General features: G+C 45.6%; 1 protein-coding gene across 11 annotated transcripts in view; it reads left to right on the top strand.

Moving 5' to 3' along the window:
• The window catches only part of Disp1 (dispatched RND transporter family member 1), a 145,756-nt gene that overhangs the window by 116,803 nt on the left and 8,968 nt on the right, over window positions 1–19,985 (top strand). For all 11 annotated transcript variants that reach the window (XM_039090573.2, NM_001415783.1, NM_001105983.2 and 8 more), the window contains 5 exons: window positions 9,223–9,252; window positions 15,662–15,785; window positions 16,654–16,781; window positions 17,084–17,181; window positions 19,525–19,622. In XM_039090573.2, the coding sequence (XP_038946501.1) occupies window positions 9,223–9,252; window positions 15,662–15,785; window positions 16,654–16,781; window positions 17,084–17,181; window positions 19,525–19,622 (478 nt within the window). The remainder of the gene's footprint in view (window positions 1–9,222; window positions 9,253–15,661; window positions 15,786–16,653; window positions 16,782–17,083; window positions 17,182–19,524; window positions 19,623–19,985) is intronic.

Raw genomic sequence — 19,985 nt, 5'->3', positions numbered from 1 at the left:
CGGGTTTGGAAATTTAACAGTAGTCCTACCAAGTGCAAACTTGTGTTTAACCCGAATATCCATTTTTCTGTAACGCCATATACACTTGGGGCAGCTAATACTTGTAATCTTGATTCCATGTTTACAAAGATTTGTGAGAGGCTTCCTCAGTTGTGAAGTTAAATTGTTGTACATTTTTTGGTTACCATTTTATACCAAGCTCCCTCTCTGAAACACCTCCCAAGCCAGGCCTCTTGTCGCTAGCATTTCTCTTCTCACGTTTAGCCTGCCCAGGACTATCAGATCAGTCCTGCAGAGTGCCTGCTTCTACTGGATCAGTTTCAGGAGCTTGAGCGACTTACTGTTCCTGTCCCCACCTTTGTCTCTCAACACCCCAGACTCTAGTCTTTATCCCTCCTCCCCATTCATGGCCTTGGTGGCCATGTGCACACTGCTTCAAGAGTGTCCAGAGCATGGACGGGACAGCATTGCTTCTGTGCTTGCCTCCTGTCCACCTGCTGAACTCTTTCCAGAGCAGCCATTTCAAGTTCTGCTTCTTGGCTCAAGTCCTAGGAGGTGCCTTTTAGAGTACACAGTGGGTACTCTCTCCCCGCATTTGCTTTGCGTGTGCCTTTCAATTGGGAGTACTTTCTTGTGTTGGTCTCCCTGGGCTTGCCTGCAGGTCACGGTTTCCTGGTACCTTGCCCATGCAGGCTGTGCTCCAGGACCCATTGTAACAATCCAGCATGGAGACTGGAGTATTTATAATGACTGAATGAGCCCAATCACACAGCCGATCTCAACAATGGGAAGAATGCTCGGTAAGACCTAGTTTAAGTTTGTAAACATTTGACTTAAATAGAATTAAGTGTAGTTCCTTTTAATTCAATCAATTTTAAGTTCTTCGAAAGCTTCTTATTGGGGTATGACACTGCCTCTTATTGGGGTATGACACTGCTTCTTATTGGGGTATGACACTGCCTCTTATTGGGGTATGACACTGCTTCTTTTAGTCTACATGGTCTACATGATAGTCTTGGAAAAGTGAAAACATACAAGGTAGAGGCCGCTCCTGGTCCTCTTCTCATCCTCCTGTGTCCCTGTGGTAAACTAGTTTAGTTGTTCTTTTCCCAGTTCATAAATGCTTCTGTATGTTTGTAGCTCTATCCATGGCAGCGTGCATGCATGCGTACATTTATTCTGTGCAGTGTCCCATGGCATGGGCACCATCATTCATTTAGGCGTCCTCGCTGTGAGATTGGCACTCACCCCGGACCTCAGTGAGCACCCTGCACACACCCTCTTGTCCACTGGAACAGTTGCTCCTGAAAAAGCTTTTCCCACTCTGCCCTCCTGTTCATTCTCAGCCAACAAGCACTAATGCCCTAGTGTGCAGCTTCTCTTTTCCAGGGCTGGGTGTGGATTATAGACATGGCTCTCCTACTAATGACTGTGGCTTAAGACCTTTTTCTCCTTTGAATGGATGGCTCTTGAGGTTCCTTACAGTCCTAAAGGCCTCATGCCAACTGGGCTTGTGGGAGTTGTTCCATCTCTTTAACAATACGGAGAATCACCCCAGGGGTCTGTACATGCTCACCAAGTGCTCTGCCAGTGAGGCCCACCCCTGGCCCCCATTAGTTTTTATATTTAGCTGTTAGCAAGTGTCACTGAAACTAAGCTTTGTATCCATTTCGTCATGAGACATCTATGTCACTCACCCATGCTTGAGAGCATTTCCTAAAGAACAGTGGTAGCATAATGATCAGTGATTCAGAAAGCTGCTGTTAGCCATGCTGACCCCCAAGTCTTGAGTAATGCAGGGATGTTTTCATGAAGTTTGGGTGAACCCCTACTCTTCCCAAATATCTTCTCATATTACTATTCTCTTATACATAGCGTCCTCATATTTGAAATATTTATTAAGCAGATGGTAAATTTACTTTTTTTAATATTTAGGAAGCATATGGTGTTATGAGGTTCTCCTTAGATATTAATCTCCACTCCTACTTTCTCCTCATCTCTTGGTTTATTTTGTGTAGTAGCCTATCATCTGTCTGGTTACTTCTAGATATCAAAATAGGCAGCATTTTTAATCTGCATCTCGTAAGCATTCAGAAAATGCATTACACATGTGGTTGTGGTTTCTGTCATCCCTCGAGTCACTTGACACAGACCGTAAACATTCATCTGTGGTGCGTGAAAAATGCGCTGGAGAGCAGGCTTAGCTTGTCTCCGGGTATCTGTTTCATCCTCAGATGTAGCCGTGTGCCAGCGATGATTCATGGAAACGCTTAATGGTGAAGAATAGCTTTGTTTTTGTTGGAAATCCTTGAAAGAGTGCTCATCAAAGTATGGGCTCCTCTCCTCAGATTCCCTCTCCCGCCACAGCAGCACCTGCCCAGTGTCCTCTTACAGCGACACCACTGCACCCTATGGTGCTGCTTGATCACTTGCTGGCTTTCCCGGGGAGACCGCGGTAGAGCTCAGAAACACCCAAGGCCACCTTCCGTAGGTTTGGTCTTCCCAAATGCTAGGAACTGGTTAGAATGTGTCCCAGTGGAGACGGGTGTTGTTTATATCACATCTTCACGCCTTTGTCCTACGGCCCCTCCTCCTTCTGAAAATATGGAAAGAAGTCAGTCGAGGGCAGCAAGCCGAGAGCCCGCACTGCTTCCCCTGGCCCCAGTCTCCTGTGAGCTTTGCTGCTGCTTCACTTCTTTTACTGTCACCTTCTTTGAAAGCTCCAGTCACCTCCCTGTCCTCCCACTGACTGGTTGTCACCTTGAGCTCATCCATGCACCGGGCACTCCCTGGCCATCAGAGGACAGGAACCGAGCTTTCTAGCACTGTTGCCCTACCTTAGCATGAGGCACTGATGACCGCTGCTAATTATGGCTGCTCCAGTTGTAGGTGCTTTTGAAAAGCCTGTTTGATGCTTTTCAAACTGGCACCGCAGTGAGTCTCTGGCTAGGGAACTGTCAAGAACCACACCACAGTGTCTAGTGCCATCTGTCCTGAGGCCTTTTCTCTGCAAGAAAAAGGCTAATCCAACTGAAGAATGTGCAGATGTTGCCGCTGAAGGCTGCTGTTTTTCAGGTTGGATAGTTTGATTGTCTGGAAGCAGGCATATGATAGTAAAATTAACCCCCAAAAAAGATTTTGTGTGTGTGTGTGTGTGTGTGTGTGTGTGTGTGTGTGTGTGTATGTGTGTGTGTGTGTCCTGTCTGCTGATTAGCACTGGAAGGGCAGTTGTGAACACTGTGATGGACATAGGAGACACTCTCAGACTTAGACTTCCTTCACGTGACCTCTTTCCACAGGATCAGCTTGAGGAGCAGCAGAGAAAGCAGCCCTGCAGAGTGACGCTCTCAGCGGTTTTACCTGTGTGGTGGGCAATGTTTCTAACATCTGCTCACCATGCCTGTTAGTGCAGAAACCTCAAAAGAACCTAATGTTTCTCTAGGAGGGAGTATCCTTGTGGTAACCTCAATTTTTCTCTTCAGCTGATGTTGGCAGGCTCTACATATTTGAAGTAAAATGAAGTCTGCACTCAAGCAGAGAGAATGCTCCCTCTCCCCAGGGAGTGAAGCGGTCAGAGATCCACAACAATCTTTCAGCTTAGAAACAAAGTGATGGGGTTGAGAGGAGGAAAGAATGTTTCTGTGTTTTACGGCCCAAATGTAGTCCGTAAAATCCCACTGTTCTGGAATTCTTACTGTGAAGTAGGCCAGAATTGTAGCTCTATGGACCATTTTTGCTCTAAGGACAGCAGCATCTCTTAACTCCTGTAGTTTTGAGGTGTCCTGAAGACATGTGTGAGGCAGGTGTGGCACGCACTGGTTGATGTCTCTGCTCAGTGCCGTAGTCTCTGCATGTAGAATATGTCCACTCAGCGCCGTAGTCTCTGCGTGTAGAATATGTCCACTCAGCGCCGTAGTCTCTGCGTGTAGAATATGTCCTCTCAGCGCCGTAGTCTCTGCGTGTAGAATATGTCCGCTCAGTGTTGTAGTCTCTGCGTGTAGAATATGTCCTCTCAGCGCCGTAGTCTCTGCGTGTAGAATATGTCCACTCAGCGCTGTAGTCTCTGCATGTAGAATATGTCCACTCAGCGCCGTAGTCTCTGCGTGTAGAATATGTCCGCTCAGTGCCGTAGTCTCTGCGTGTAGAATATGTCCTCTCAGCGCCGTAGTCTCTGCGTGTAGAATATGTCCTCTCAGCGCCGTAGTCTCTGCGTGTAGAATATGTCCTCTCAGCGCCGTAGTCTCTGCGTGTAGAATATGTCCGCTCAGCGCCGTAGTCTCTGCGTGTAGAATATGTCCTCTCAGCGCCGTAGTCTCTGCGTGTAGAATATGTCCGCTCAGTGCTGTAGTCTCTGCGTGTAGAATATGTTCACTCAGCGCCGTAGTCTCTGCGTGTAGAATATGTCCTCTCAGCGCCGTAGTCTCTGCGTGTAGAATATGTTCACTCAGCGCCGTAGTCTCTGCGTGTAGAATATGTCCGCTCAGCGCCGTAGTCTCTGCGTGTAGAATATGTCCGCTCAGTGCCGTAGTCTCTGCGTGTAGAATATGTTCTCCTCAGCGCCGTAGTCTCTGCGTGTAGAATATGTCCTCTCAGTGCTGTAGTCTCTGCATGTAGAATATGTCCGCTCAGCGCCGTAGTCTCTGCGTGTAGAATATGTTCTCCTCAGCGCTGTAGTCTCTGCGTGTAGAATACGTTCTCCTCAGAGCTCAGTAACAGCTCCATTCATGCTGCTCTGTGGCTCGATCTCTTAAGTGTCGGGTGTACTTGTGGCTTTGGTTACTCAGCTCTATGAAAATGTTAAAAGAAAATACATACATGCACATATATATTACTTTAAGTGGATATATGTGGCATGTGAATTATATCGATACTGTTAAAATTAAAATTAATACCCTGGGTTCGGTCCCCAGCTCCGAAAAAAAGAACCAAAAAAAATTAAAATTAATATAATTAACATTTGAAAATCATGGATCCTCCCACAGATTTATTCAAAAGAAATTAATGCATATCTTGATTTCTCCAGGAATGAGCATTTTTGTGGAAAGGATGCTTTGCTTCTGAGCCTCTTCTAAACTGTGCCCCATGCTAGCTCTGCCAGCTCACCCATCCCTCTATGTGCAACCCCCAGCAATACTGTGCAGTGAGTGGGGGAACTGGGCTCTCTTCCAAATGCACTGATCCCCTCCCAGCACATGGCACTAGTGTTTACCAAACTGATGAGAGCTAGGTAGTCTTGTCTTTGTAATATGACTTCTAAGTAAAAAAAAAGAAAAGAAAAGAAAAGAAAAAAAGAAACACACTCCATTTGTGTATAGGCACGAAAAAAGCTCTTTGTCTTTCTGTCTCTGTCTCTGTCTCTGTCTCTCTCTCTCTGTGTGTGTGTGTGTGTGTGTGTGTGTGTGTGTAAGAAGAAGAAAATTACTGCCTTAGGAAAATTAGATAAAGGCAGTTGCTAGTAAGAAAAATTATTATTGAATTAGGCATGGAGAAATAAAGGTTTGTGGGGGGGTGGCAGCCAAAGCACGGATGGCCATTACAGTCAGAATCCTCAGGATATTTATACGTATCCCGAGTCCTAAACCAGAGAGAGGACAGTATCCCCTCATGTGGTTTATATGGAGGGGTGCCAGCTGCACACATGTGCTTAACGCACACTTCCACGTTCACAGAGTGCATATAGCGTGCTTTTTTAAAGAAGAATTTTTTTATTTAACCATCCAAGTAAGAGTTCCTGAGATGCTGAATCTAGAGCCCCTATTATAGGAAGCAGAGACATAAACCAAAGGAAAAAGTTTAGGAAAATATAAGGTAGCCTGGTACTCTGACACTGAGGGTGGAAGCGGGGCAGACAGACAGACAGAAATCAAATGTACCCACAAACCCATTGGTGTTTGTGCTCCCCTGGTACTCTGACACTGAGTATGTATGGGGGGACGGACAGACAGAGAGAAATTAAATGTACCACAAACCCATTGCTTCTCACTGTTTTCATTCCTAGTGGTCAAAATGTACATCCTTGAACACAAGCAGAGTGGTCACGTCCTGACCTAACAAGTACTGAGTTATATCTACAAAGGGGCTGTGTATTACCCTGAGTATAGAAATGGGACTGCAGACATTTGTCCTCTAGACATGTAGACTTAGAGAGCTTACAGATAGTTTCTACATTCAGAGAAATAGTGTATGGTTAACCAGTCTTCGAAATGCTGTGAATATTGTCTTATTATAAACCATAAACCTCTTCTGCATTGTTCTTACTAGGAATAGACTTGAAACTCCTTTTCTTCTGTAGAGACAAATATCTTACAGTTGTCCCTCTGGATTCCCTTCTCTCATGGGTCCACGAACACACAGCCACAGCACAGGCAGCAGTAGATTAGCCAGCTCCTGAGAGCGGGCTGGAACAGTGGCAGTGTCAGTGGATGTGAAGATGTGGAAGCAGGACATTTTGCAGCCTCCCCATGCCCACAGACAAAGAACTATGCATCACTGATGACTGTTGAAGGGTGAATTGGCGTTCTCGGACCGGATGGTCATAGCCTTGAAGCCACATACATGCTAACAACAGAAGTGGACACAGCAGGGTGTATTTATATCAGTAATAATGAAAGGAAAGGAGGCTTTGATTTGAGAGTGGGAAGAAGCATGGGAGGAGCTGCAGGGAAAGAACTGAGGGCAAATTACCCACGCAGCTCGTAGGCTGAGAGTGCCAGCGACCAAGCCAGCTGAGCTTGTCTCTGAAGCTGGGGCGGGGCACTCAGAATGCATCTCTCAAAGAGCTGGTCTGAGACCTCTGGTCTCTGCACTCGTTCTGGCTTCTCCATTGTGACTGTCTTAGTGATGTGTGACTAAAGCATGAATTGCAGAGCACACGCGTTCTGTAGAAACACCTTCACATTCAGTGCATTCTACAGTATAAGCACCATGGAGTCTGTCTCATCCATGACTTTGCTGTGCATTAGATTAATACATTTTAAGAAATTCAGTGACAAGTGAAACTGTAAATACAAAAGAAAATCCTTCTCAAGGAATCTCAGAGTGGGTTTTGACCTGGGGGAGCAGTCAGAGCAGGCGTGGGAGGGTTGGAGGCAGCATTGCAGGTTGTTGTTGTCCTCTGTGTGCTCCATTGCAGCAGATATCACATCAGGAGCATCTGAACCTAGGAAGTGTGGGCGTCGGGTCGCCAGATGGTCACACGCCTGTCTGTCTTGACAAAGTCATTCTCAAACTTTAGTCCTGTGGCCCCTTTACACAAAATGGAAAGGGGTTTTGTTTTATTCAAGATAGCTAAAATTTATCTTATTGGAATTGAACCTGAGAAAATTTAAGTTAAATAATAATAAGAAGGAGGAGGAGGAGGAAGAGGAGGAGGAGAAGAAGGAGGAGGAGGAGGAGAAGGAGAAGAAAAAGAAGAAGAAGAAGGAGGAGAAGGAGGAGGAGGAGAAGAACAAGAACAAGAACAACAAGAACAACAAGAAGAAGAAGAACAAGAAGAAGAAGAAGAACAAGAAGAAGAAGAAGAAAAAGAAGAAGTGGTAGTGGTGGTGATGGTGGTAGTAGTAGTAGTGTTGTAGTAGTAGTAGCAGTAGTAGTAGTAGTAGTAGTAGTAGTAGTAGTAGTAGTAGTAGTAGTAGTAGTAGTGTTGCAGTAGCAGCAGCAGCAGTAGCAGTAGCAGTAGTAATAGTAGTAGTGTTGTAGTAGTAGCAGCAGCAGCAGCAGCAGCAGTAGTAGTAGCAGCAGCAGTAGTAGTAGCAGCAGCAGCAGCAGCAGTAGTAGTAGTATTGCAGCAAGCTAGGTCTGTGAGGCAAACCTGTAATGCCAGCAACTCCAGAGGCTACGTTGAGAGGGTGGCATATTCCAAGTGCTCCTGAGCTGCAGAATGAGGTCAGCACAAGCCAAATCAACTTGGTGAAGTCCGCTCAAAAGTTTTAAAAGGAGGGTCTTCGATAACTCTGTTGGTATACATACTTCATATGTGTGAGGCTGTGTGTTCAATCTCCAGTACTGAAAACAGCTGTATATAATGAGCCCACTCTATATTAGTGTAAGTACTGTTTTCATGGAAAGCACTTCAACACAGCCTGGGATGGGAATATTCCTCCTCTTTTCTTATGAGTCTCTCTGATGTGTGCTCATCAGAGCCAGGGTCTGATTGTAGGCAGCGTGTGACAGCCTGTTTGGTTGAGGTATATGAAGAAAATCTGTCCTTCATAGATAATATATTTGGACCCTAGGAGACCTCATGAAAGGGCTTCGGGAACTCCCTGTGGTCTTCAGGCCACACTGAGAACCGCTGTGCTTTAAAGCAGTGAAACGTGAATAGTGGGCTTTGTTTGTTCACCAAATATTTATTAAAAAGGTTTCCATGGGCCAGCAAACGAGAAATGAATGAATCTGGTAGGGATAAAGAGTTCAGAAGTTGAGGCTGGGTCTGTAATTATCGTTAGCAAGCTTGATGTTGTGTATTTATGTGGCACGGCACCATGATTACAGAGAATAGTTACAGACACTGTGAGGAGGTGGTGATTTGAAACACAAGCCCATCCTTGTTAAAGTGATCAGGGAGGTCAGTAGGAAGAAGTTGAAGACTAGGGAGTGAGCTGCTGTCTCAAAGAGGAAACAGCATTTCTAGCACAAGAAGGTATTGATGTCAAGTTGGGGGATGGGAGGAGGCTGCTTGCACTGGAGCTTAGGGACAGGACTCCTGTCAGAGAGAGGACCAACTCTGCTGGGTGTGGGTTCTGAACTCACTTTTGGGTCCTGCTGTGATTCTATCAGGAGTCCTCAAATATGCCACCTCTGCTTGGCCACTTGAACATGTCTTTTGGAGTACAAAGGCCCTGCAGTAGGGGTTCAGTTTCTCCACAGGTGTTTGACATGCCCAGACCCATCTCTAGTAACCCTCCTGAGAGTCTTCAAGGGAGGGGAGCTGAGCTCAGTGTTGGGGTGTGTGTAGGGGGGGGGTACTAAGCCCAGTGTTGGGGTGTGTGTAGGGGGGGTACTAAGCCCAGTGTTGGTGTGTGTGTGTGTGTAGGGGGGTTACTAAGCCCAGTGTTGGTGTGGGGGGGTAGTACTAAGCCCAGTGTTGGTGTGTGTGGAGGGGGGTACTAAGCCCAGGGTTAGTGTGGCGGGTTAGTACTAAGTCTAGCATTGACAGGGGGAAGCTTCTTACACTAAGTAGCTTTGTTTCTGACAATTATTTCTTTGCTTTTCCCTTTCCAGGCCGTCCAGACCTTTCAGGTTCCCGAGAAGGTAGAGTAATTTAAGTCCTCTTGTTGATAATAACGTCTCTGTGCCCCCATCTCTCTGCTTTCTACATTTTGTTCTTGCGACCATCTTCACGAATGTTTTTATGAAGAAAAATGCATTTCTCATGCGTTGTCTTCTTTCAAACCCCATGTCTACAAAAGTGCTTTTCAGTCTTAAGGTAGATTTCTTATCATTTAAATTCTCTTGGGCTCTGCATTTGTATTTGTCTAGCTGTTTTGCATTTTTTTCCTAGTTAAGTTGGCTTCTTTTTCCCCAGTGGAGGGGGAAGAGGCACACAAACCTTCATTATCTTATTTTTTCGAGTAACAGTATCTGCCATTTTGTCAACTAGTGTGACTTGAATGCATAGTAGTTTATTTCAACTACATTAGATGTTTTTCTTTTTAAAAAATAAATTGTAACTGTATTAAGGTAAAGGTATTGTGTATGTATGTATGTAGTATGTACGTATGTATGTATGGGGTATATGCACTGAGTATGGGTACCTGTGAGGGCCAAGGGGTCAGATCTGAAGCTAGTGTTCCAGGCAGTGCTGAGACACAGGTGGGAGGAATAGAACCTGGGTCCCCTAGAAGAGCTGTTTGCACTTTGAGCTGTTGAATCCTAGACAACTACAGTAGATAGAATTCCTGAAAACAAAGATGTGGTCCTATTCTCCTGTACAGTGTGGTTCTAAGTACATGGTTCTGTTCCCCTTGTACAGTGTGGTTCTAGGTTCACAGTCCTACCCTTTTAGAAAACGTGATCCTAGGCACGTGGTCCTGTCTCATACAATGCCGTTCTAGGTACAGTACCATTGCATTAAGAAATTTGAAGTGGCCGGTAAGATTCAGCTGCCACAGGGGCTTAAGCAGACAACAATCCGACCCTCCCAAGGAGAACACTCACTGTCCAGATCATCAGCTCTCAACCTGGAGGTGGTGACCCCGCTAGGTGTCAGACAACCCTTTCACAGGGGTCACATATCAGAACTTTGCACATCAGATACTTACAGTATAATTCATAACAGTACCAAATTTACAGTTATGAAGTGGCAACAAAATAATTTTATTGTTGGGGCTCACCATAACATGAAGAACTGTATTAAAGGGTCACAGAAGTAGGAAGGTTGAGAACTGCTGGTTTAGAGTAAAACTCTGCATCCCAAGGGGAGTGCTCACTGTCTTTAGTAAAATTCTCAGTAGCAAACTCTCCTGTTTGAAATAATACTTAAAACTTTGGCAAAATGCAATCTATAAATTACACTTTAGCTTTCCTTTGTGTCTGTGTTATAGGAACTGGGACCAGGGCCAGCAGATGTTAGAGCATCAGTCGTGAACCAAGAGCATCTGCATGTCAACTCTGGGTCTCTTCTGGAGTGTCCCTAGTATTGTCCACCTGGTTTTGAGACAGAGCCTCTCACTGACCCTAGAACTTGTGGTTTCAGCCAGGAAGCAGTTGCCAGGATCCTGTTTCAGTCCCCAGTACCTGGCTTTACTGGCTGTCGAGGTTCCAGGCTCGGTGCACAGCAAGCACTTTATGCACTGAGCCATTTCCCCAGCCCTAGTTTTAAACCATTTTGAAGAGCACAATTTTATGATATTTTATATATCTGTATATTCATATTTTCGTCTTATAAAACTGAAATGCTAGATAATCACTTTGTTCTCGTTTCCTTTCACTGCCATAGTCTTGGCAACCATGATTGTACTTTGTTGTTTCTAAATTTGAGGAGAGTCACTAACTCTTGTCCACCATGACTGACTCTGTTTAGCATGGCATTCATATTCCAGCACGCGTCATAAGTTCCTTCCTTCTCAGGCCTAATCATATTCTGTTATGCTGTATGTGAATGACCTAGTTCTTCTATACTTGACCTAGTTCTTCCATACATGACCTAGTTCTTCCACTTTTACCCCTTCCTACAAGTGAGAGAAACAGAGATGGGAAAGATGTACACACAAACAGGCCATAGTAACAAAGAGAGCCTCACTTATCTGGAAATAATGATGTTCTCAGCCGACGAAAGGTTTAACATTTTGAAAAGACTTGGGTTTCGTCTGCTGCCAAATTGGTTTTTAAAAACTTAATACCGTCTTTTAGCATATCAACCTATCAATACAGCTTACTCAGCACAGCTTCCTGATTGATTCTCCAGTCCCACCTCACCTAGAAATGGCCTCCTGTCTTTCCACTGGCAAATTGTTGCTTCTGTCCTCCTTTGCCTGCTTTTGTGGGTATCTGTGCCCATTTGAATGTCTACACTTTAGTTATAACATCCTTGAGCCAATCTTTGCATTCCCACAATGCCTTGCATCCTTACCATTTGGTTTACTATTAGAGATGAATTGATATCTCACAAAAGGAGTTGTTTGTCCTATTTTTTTGTGTGTGAGTTTTTTCGAATCTGAGTCATTCTTCCCATTAGATTGATAATTGATGCCACTAGAACCATTCTGAGCATTTTGAAATGCCTGTCCTTAAGTGACAAGGCAAATTGGAAGGATTATTGGGGAAAGCAATTGGCTATGGGAGGAAGGATTCCTTAGAAAAGAAGAGTGAACACAAGATCTTACTGTTTGCTCAGATCCGTAAGGTTTGGAAACCAAGAAGTCAGCAGAGTAAAGTCTACTAGGGACTAAGGTGGGAGGGCTGGCCAGGAGAGGAACCCCAGTCAAGTCACACCCTTCAGGGGAGTTTGTGGAAAGAGAAAAAGGTTTCTAGAGAGGCCACAAAGGGTAAGCCAGGAGAGGAGCAGATAATTCACTATGGAGACTGAGTAGCCAGTTCAGAGCGTGCCCTTCTATGATGTTACCTGTGCAGAGGAGGTTCTGCAAGACTCACTAACAGTTGCTCCAGGTCTGTGTCCAGAGTCAGCCTGGCAATGCAGTTGGGCCTCTGTAAGCGTATTCAAGGGTCTCCCTACTGGACAACAGTCTAGCACAGCAGTGCCATCTTCAGCCAGGGGACCATCCTGCACAGTCATGGTGCATGGATTCATGTAAGGGACCCTGTTTCTAAGAGGATTTCAGCCCGATGACATGAACTTTATACAGTGGTGAACCAGGTTAGAACTGCATGCCCTCCCCTCAGGAAAAGCTCCCCGCAGCCATTCCCCGGGTCACTTCCTGCCTAACCCAAGTGTTACAGAAAAGGACTGAAGTCACAGTTGTGCTGTGTTCCTCTATAAACACCTCCCAGTTAGAGCAGGTGAGCACAAGGTAAGTGTTACCTGATGTGCGGGCCAGTTTGTAGTGAAAGGCCAGACCTTTAAAAATTCTTCTGACGCACATGTGGTTGACCTTTCAAAGTAAATAGCAGGAACATACTCTACTGTCAGAAGTGAAATGTTATAGGTGTGTCTGTGTGTGTTTTATAAGTCATTTTACATTTTCTTTACTCCTCTCAGTTTTATAGGTTTTTTTAATCATGATATTATAACCATTGTCTGGACTTTGTATCACACATGAGACAAATATGTTCTCTGTAGAGCCCATAGCTGGGCTTAGACCACACAAGACAGAGGCCCTTTCAGTAGTTTGGGAGAAGCACTTGTCTAGAGGGCTGTGCATCTCCCCACAATGCTCAACTCAAGACGGCAGAACCATTGTCTGCAGAACCATTGTCTGCAGAACCATTGTCTGCAGGAGAGGCCAGCGTGGGAACATCAGCTGTGTGCGGAAGGAACTGTGACACAGTGAGGTTAAACTCGTGTGGAAGAATGTGCCCAAGACCCAACCAGAAACCTGCCATATGTCACATGTCCCCGGTGCACATGCTCTGCGTGTGGCAGGGCTGTGCAATCAAAACCATGTGATCTCAAAGGAGAGGAAAGCAGTAACTGAAAGAGGCCTTAGGGTTTCTGTGCATGTATAAGCGTGTTTCTCAAGAACACGAAGCAAGGCCATCCGTTCTGTGGGTAAATCGAGCCACAGTTGGAGATTAAGCCATGTAGGCCGCTGCCCTCCATTGATAACATGCTAGAAGGAACAACTTGTGGCTCGTTTGAAAGGTAGTGGATGGATCCCTTTAGCGTAGAGTGAATAAATGCTTAGGCCTGCAGCCATTCTCGCTTCTTAGGGCTGGTATTCTAAAGGCGTTCTTTTTAAAGTGTGAAGTGAGGAGCAGGGTGTCTCAGAAGGGCCACTGACACCAAGGGGATCATTGCTTCAAACCCGTGATGTCCCAAGTCTGCGTTTGGTGGACGGGGAAGAGAGTGGAAGGATGTACGACACTCAGGGAGGACGTGGAACCACCCCAGGCAGCACATTGGCTTCACGTGTTCCCATTACATCAACAATTATCCTTAAAGGCAGTTCCCTCTTGCCTGACAAACTGTTCTCTCAATGAAGTCTTAAATCTGGAATTTGCAATAAGCCAATAATGCTCACCTCAGTGTCCTGAGCATGTCTGTGGTTTCGCAGAGAGAAATTACTACTACTGGGGCAGGAATTTTTATTCTTCTTGAAACAAGGTCTTACTGTGTAGTCCTGGCTGATGTGAAACTACTGTGTAGACTAGGCTGGTCTTGAACTCACAGAAATCCACCTGCATCTGTCTCCCAAGTGCTTGGACTAAGGTTTGACAAGGGTAGCTGGAGAGACGACTGGGCACTGGGGACAGAATCTTGTCTTTCAGTTGTGAGTAGCCCTTGACAGCTGGGCCATCTCTTCAGCCCTAGAAATGTTTAAGTGTGAGTTGTTGAAGCCGAGGTTGGCAAGTTTACGTCTTCCTCATGTCTTTGGTTTCACTTCTGATTGAGAAGACGGATGGAAGCACATTATTAAAAGGCGGAGTCTAGAAGCAGATTACCTCAGCCTTTCAGATCTAACCGATTCCTTGGCCCATCAGTGCCTAAACGTCAGCACTGTGACGTGTGAGCCCAGGATGCTCAGTGCACGGCACGCGGGCCACTAACAGAGCAGTAAGTACTGACTGCTGCTCACGCGTTTGTCTGTGCAAAGGTGCTCCAGCAGAACAGCCGTGGGGAATGCCAGGCCAAGCTCCGTAAGGCACAGCTCTGGTGTGGCTTAATTCCTTTATGAGGGTGGTAATTTGCAGTGAAAAATCCCAAGTCAGTTCTGTGGAACTTCAAAGCCAGTACTCTGACTCTCCACTTAGAGATTGGAAAAGCTGTACAGCATTGTTTCCTTTAGAGACCCTGGCTGTATTTGTAACTACTAGCATGTTCTCACAGAAATTCTTCACAAATACATACTTAAGAAGGCTCTTCCCCGGGCTTGAGGGGGCTCAAGACCCCTTATGAACAACAATGCCAAGCAACCAGAGCTTCCAGGGACTAAGCCACTACCCAAAGACTATACATGGACTGACCCTGGACTCTGACCTCATAGGTAGCAATGAATATCCTAGTAAGAGCACCAGTGGAAGGGGAAGCCCTGGGTCCTGCTAAGACTGAACCCCCAGTGAACGTGATTGTTGGCGGGAGGGCGGCAATGGGGGGAGGATGGGGAGGGGAACACCCATAAAGAAGGGGAGGGGGAGGGGTTAGGGGGATGTTGGCCCGGAAAGGGAATAACATTCGAAATGTAAATAAGAAATACTCAAGTTAATAAAAAAAAAAAAAAAAAGAAGGCTCTTCCCCATGAATTAGAGCTCACCATCACAGTAGCCAAGAGGACTGACCTTGTTGAAAGTAGTGGTCACACTCTGTATGTTTCGGGGTTTTTTTCTTCTGATAAAGATTGAAGCAACTAGAATCCTCCACATATACTTTGCCACTTAGAAAAGGTTGTTTCTCTGGGTTCTGGCAGACACAGTGTATACCTGTGACACTTAGAAAAGGTTGTTTCTCTGGGTTCTGGCAGACACGGTGTCTACCTGTGAACACAGCTGGCAGAGTGAGGGGGTCGATGCTCAGTGCGAGAGGGATTGAAAGTAGCCCCCACAGTGAGAGACGGTGTGTGAAGAAAGCCAGTGAGAGGGTTGGTAGTGGAGGGAGAGACTGGAGCCAGCCTGTGGTGGACCACTAGTCAATACAAATTAATTGGGTCCCTCCTACAAAGTTCTGTTCTGGGTACTGATGCTCCACTGATTAAGTGAACACCCTGGCCTTGTGAACTCAGTCTGCTGATAATCTGTATTCACTTCTTTCTATGAGGAAAGAGAGTGGCTCTAAGAAGTGTCTGCTTTGGTTTTTGTTTTTTTTTTTTTTTAGATTTCTCTACATGAACCTGTATATAGACTTTTTTTTCTATTAAAAGAACTGCTGTTTTATCTGTAAAACAAAAGGAGAATGATCTTGAAATGTTCAATGTGTATAAATACTTCTTATCATATCGGTAAATACCTGTGCTGGTTTAAAATATGGGGATCTAACCCTGATCCCCTGTAGCCTTCCCTCCACACTGCTTCTCAGACATCCTCTCTGTGCTCCTTTTGTGCCATGTAGTTATGCTGCCCTGCTAGCCGACTGGCCTGTGGTGGTCCTGGGCTTGTGCACGCTGCTCATCGTGGTCTGCGCCCTGGTGGGAGTCTTAGTGCCGGAGCTCCCCGACTTCTCTGACCCACTGCTGGTAAGGAGAACCTGACTTGGGTGAAGCCTGAGACCGTCTCCCTGAATTAAGTACTTAAATGCACAATGTGTATATTAGCACCTCTTTCCTTCTTTGTGTTTGAGAGAGAGTCTTATACCAAAGCTCCTTCAACTTGTCATCCTCCTGTCAGCAGGTCTGAGCCACCACACCAGCTCATTTCTCCAAAAACTTACTGCGGCCACCAGTAAGCGCGTAATATAGCTCTCGTTCTGCAAGTGAAGGTGTGTGTGTGACCTATGCTCTTATGTAAGGGCAAGGAACCCTCAGCTGCACAAGAAGTGGGGACATCCAACTTCTCTGTCCCCATGTTTAATCAAGGAGGTTGAATATTGAACAGTATACACACTCAGAAAGTATTTTTACGAAGATCTTAATATGTGTATCTCTGCCCACTTCCCAGAAGTTAAAGGCATTTCTGTGTAAATAACAGATAACGGCCTGTTGAGTCCATGCTCCTCTGGGGTGGAGTAGGGAGGCAAACATGATAAAGATGTGCTCGTGGTAAAACTCCGTACCAGTGCATAACACAATTTCATTTGACCATAGTTCCTATAGTTAGAATTATGCACTTAACTAAGTGCTTGGGCACAGGTAAGTTCTGATACATTTTCCCACTTCCTGAGACTTGTAACTAGAGAACCTTATGACTTTGTCACAGCTAAGAGGCAATGATCATCCCAAAGGCCTTGCATTGGCACAGGTCACCTCAGCAGTCGTGAGGAATGCCTATGTTTCCCGTTGAAAACTCTACATCACATTGACGTTGCTTTCCTAAGCTGGTAGGAAAATTGTACTTAGTGGGTAATGAAATATTCTCAGGGGAGCATGTACTATTTATTTGTCTTAGGGTTTTGAACCAAGAGGGACTGCAATAGGACAGAGGCTGGTCACCTGGAATAACATGATGAAAAACACAGGCTACAAAGCGACGTTGGCCAACTATCCGTATAAGTATGCAGAAGAGCAAGCCAAAAGGTAATCATTTACTTTCTATAACTCATAGATAAAATACTGCCCAATGACAAACTAAGACAGGCCAGCTGCCACCCAGCTGTCACTGAAATGCCTTGCTGAACTGCGAGGCAAGGGAGACTTCTCTTCCTTCGTGGGAAATTGGTGTTGCCCACATGAATCCTGTCCGCTTAATATCAGATGCTAAGTAGGGGACTGGCCCAGGTCAGAAGGGAGTCCTGCTTTAGGATTGCACTGTTAGAATCCGCCCGTCTCCTTGAAGCGGCTAGAACTTTATCAAAGGCCAGACTGCTTTTCCCTTTCAGCCGCCGGGATGACAGATGGTCAGGCGATCATCATGAGAGAGAGAGAAGAGAAGTAGACTGGAACTTCCAGAAGGACAGCTTCTTCTGCGACGTTCCAAGTGAGTGAGCCGCACGTGGGTGGGTGGACCCAGCGGCTTCCTGGTGGTCAAGGTGGAATGGGACCCAAGTCTCAACTGCAGCCTGCCCAACTTTCTCCGGTTCTATAGTCATAGATGCCAGCGAAGTAACTGACATCTAGGATAGTCGACACTAGTCTAGGAGTTTATCTGTGATAAAAATTAAGGAAAGGATTCTGCTCAAATTGAAGGAAGCAGTTAATAAAAATTTTCTTCCTTGTCTGAACTTTCAAGTCATATGTCAAATCCTTTTTCCTACATGTTTCTGGACCAGCTAACAAGTACATATTCTTAATTAAATATAAATAAATTTATTAGCAAAAAAGTTTCATAGCTTTGTTTAAATAAAAGCAAACATGCCAGGTGTGGTGGTGCATGCCCGTAGACCCAGCTTCTTGGGAGGCTGAGGCAGAAGGTATCTGCACCAAGTTCCCTCAATATGATGACCTGCCAGAAACAAGGGACCATGTGACAAAGCTGTGACAAAGTCATAAGTGTGAACTGGACAGAAAGGAGCCTTCCCTGCTTCCTCACTTAACAGTGGAAACAGAGAAGTGAACCTAGAGGCCCAGTGGGTCAGCCTGGCTGGAAGGGACATGTGGCCGTGCTGCTGAGGGTGGGCCCTGGGGCACCGGTTGTGGCTGCAGGAGCTGCCACTGCCTGTCTACGGCAGAATGGGGCCTCGAGGAATTGAGCCCTAAGCATTGCAAGATGCAGATTCCATGTGGAACCACAGGGCTCTAAATGTCACCATCCAGCTGACAGGAGAAATTCAGTTATGCTTAAAGCTGGCTTGTTACCCAGCAGCTGCCTGGAAGGGCCTACAGGAGGTGGTGGGGAACTGCCGATGGCGTGGCTGTCTGGTGGCCAGAGCGACTAGGAGTGAGGGTTCAGCGTAATGGTTTCAGCTGAGCAAATAGTCATAGTGACATTCTTTTGGTTTCAACTTGTTGAAAACTCCCTTCATTGGTACCCCCTGCCCCTTAGAGCAGAGGCCCCTCTTAGATCTGATATCTCAGATAGCGAGGGAGAGGAAGGAGATCCCAATTTTATACCAATTCTCAGCAGCAGTGCAAGTTCAAGTTCAAACATTCTCTGCCTCTTAAAACACAGACTAGAAAAACTGAATTCTGATTATTCTACACTCCGACTGGTTGGTTTTGTTCTTCCTCTCCACACATTATTACACATTGCTTAGTCTGTACGTATCAATGTCTTAGTAAGAACAATAGCAAATTCAGGACGCAAGTCTAGTTTTGTTTCCAGTAGTCCTCACCGATAGCTTTCTCCTGAGCAATAAACTCTGACTTGACTAAAGCCCTTGTGGGCTCCTAAGGAAACATAGTGTTTCCTCAGGGCTGATTTCCTGTCCAAACTCGGTGTACAGAAGACAATAGGTGAACGTAAGTGTTTGCTAAGGACAATTGAGTGATCACAAATAAAGCCATTTGTAGATAATGTAAAATTAGTCTACTTTGTTTCCTTTGATACATTCTAAACCTTTTAAGTAACCCAGACAGAAGCCTTCTCATGGAGTACCTGCTTCCGGTTTCATTCTCAGGATTATTTGACATAGGTCTTGTCATGGCTTACACATGAGGAAGTAGGTCCAGGGCCACTAGCACTGCTTGCATATGGTCACCCAGGGGATGAGTGACAGGGACTGGTCACAGCCAGGTCTGACATAAAGACCACACCCCTTCCCCTGCACCACACACCTCCTTGTTCACACCTAGTCTATGTGAACATATGTCTATGTTGGTGTTACTGTGACTCAGATTCTTTCTCTAGACTCCGGGGTAAAAGGGTAGCCCTGAGCATGGTCACCATGTGCAGTGCATCTGTGGTCCTGGCTGACACAGTGCTCCAGCACTCAGGTGGCCTCTCCTGGGAGAGCTTTAACTCTCCTGTAGTCAGCTGCCAGAGAAATTACCCTTATGATCCCTTTTGATATTCTCTAGCGTACCATTTAATATTTCGTTTGCCATTATAGGAAAGAAGAAATACCTTCAGTTAATTTTCTGCTGATAATTTACAGCCTTTTCTTCCTAGTTATAATGTGATCAGAAATAGATTTGTTAGATACGTACTAGAAGGTCATTATGCAACAAGGCACAAGCTTTGAGCTAAAGTGACACTAACACACACACACACACACACACACACACACACACACACACACACACACACACACACTTTTTCCTGAAATCAAAGAAAAGATTTCCCTGCTGCTAACAAACTGTCTGTGCAGTCTCTGGGCTGTTTGCGAGCTCCACCTCTTGTCTAATGAATAACTCATAAGCATTTTCCTCTTCATCATCGCAGGTGATGGCTACTCCAGAGTGGTGTTTGCTTCAGCAGGAGGGGAGACCCTGTGGAATTTACCTGCAATTAAGTCAATGTGTGATGTGGATAACTCCAGGGTATGTAAAATACAGCTGAAGTCTCTTCAGCACAGTAAAGTCATGTTACGGAAACGTCTCCCCCTGTCCAGGTGTCTGACCAATGAGATGCCGATGGGGCTTTCCACTGTGGAGCAAGCCCCAGCAGGCTGGAGTGCTGTCAGGATCCCAGCATCAGTCCTGTGTTTCCTCATTTTTACAAACACACTGCCTTCTTTAATAAAGAGCCCTCCTCCTCTGCCGCTCACATTCTGTCAACATGGTGGCCTTCTGTTACTTCACAGCTTTCTTTTCAGGATAATAGTGAAGACTGTCTGTCTTCTCTCATTCAGTGTCCCTGCTCTGCACACCTCCCCTCCCCCTTGTTTCTTTTTGTTTTTTTTT

The sequence above is a fragment of the Rattus norvegicus genome, chromosome 13 (assembly GCF_036323735.1).
Source record: "Rattus norvegicus strain BN/NHsdMcwi chromosome 13, GRCr8, whole genome shotgun sequence".
In the NCBI taxonomy this organism is placed as follows: Eukaryota; Metazoa; Chordata; class Mammalia; order Rodentia; family Muridae; genus Rattus; species Rattus norvegicus.
This window is presented reverse-complemented; position numbering and strand designations above follow the sequence as displayed.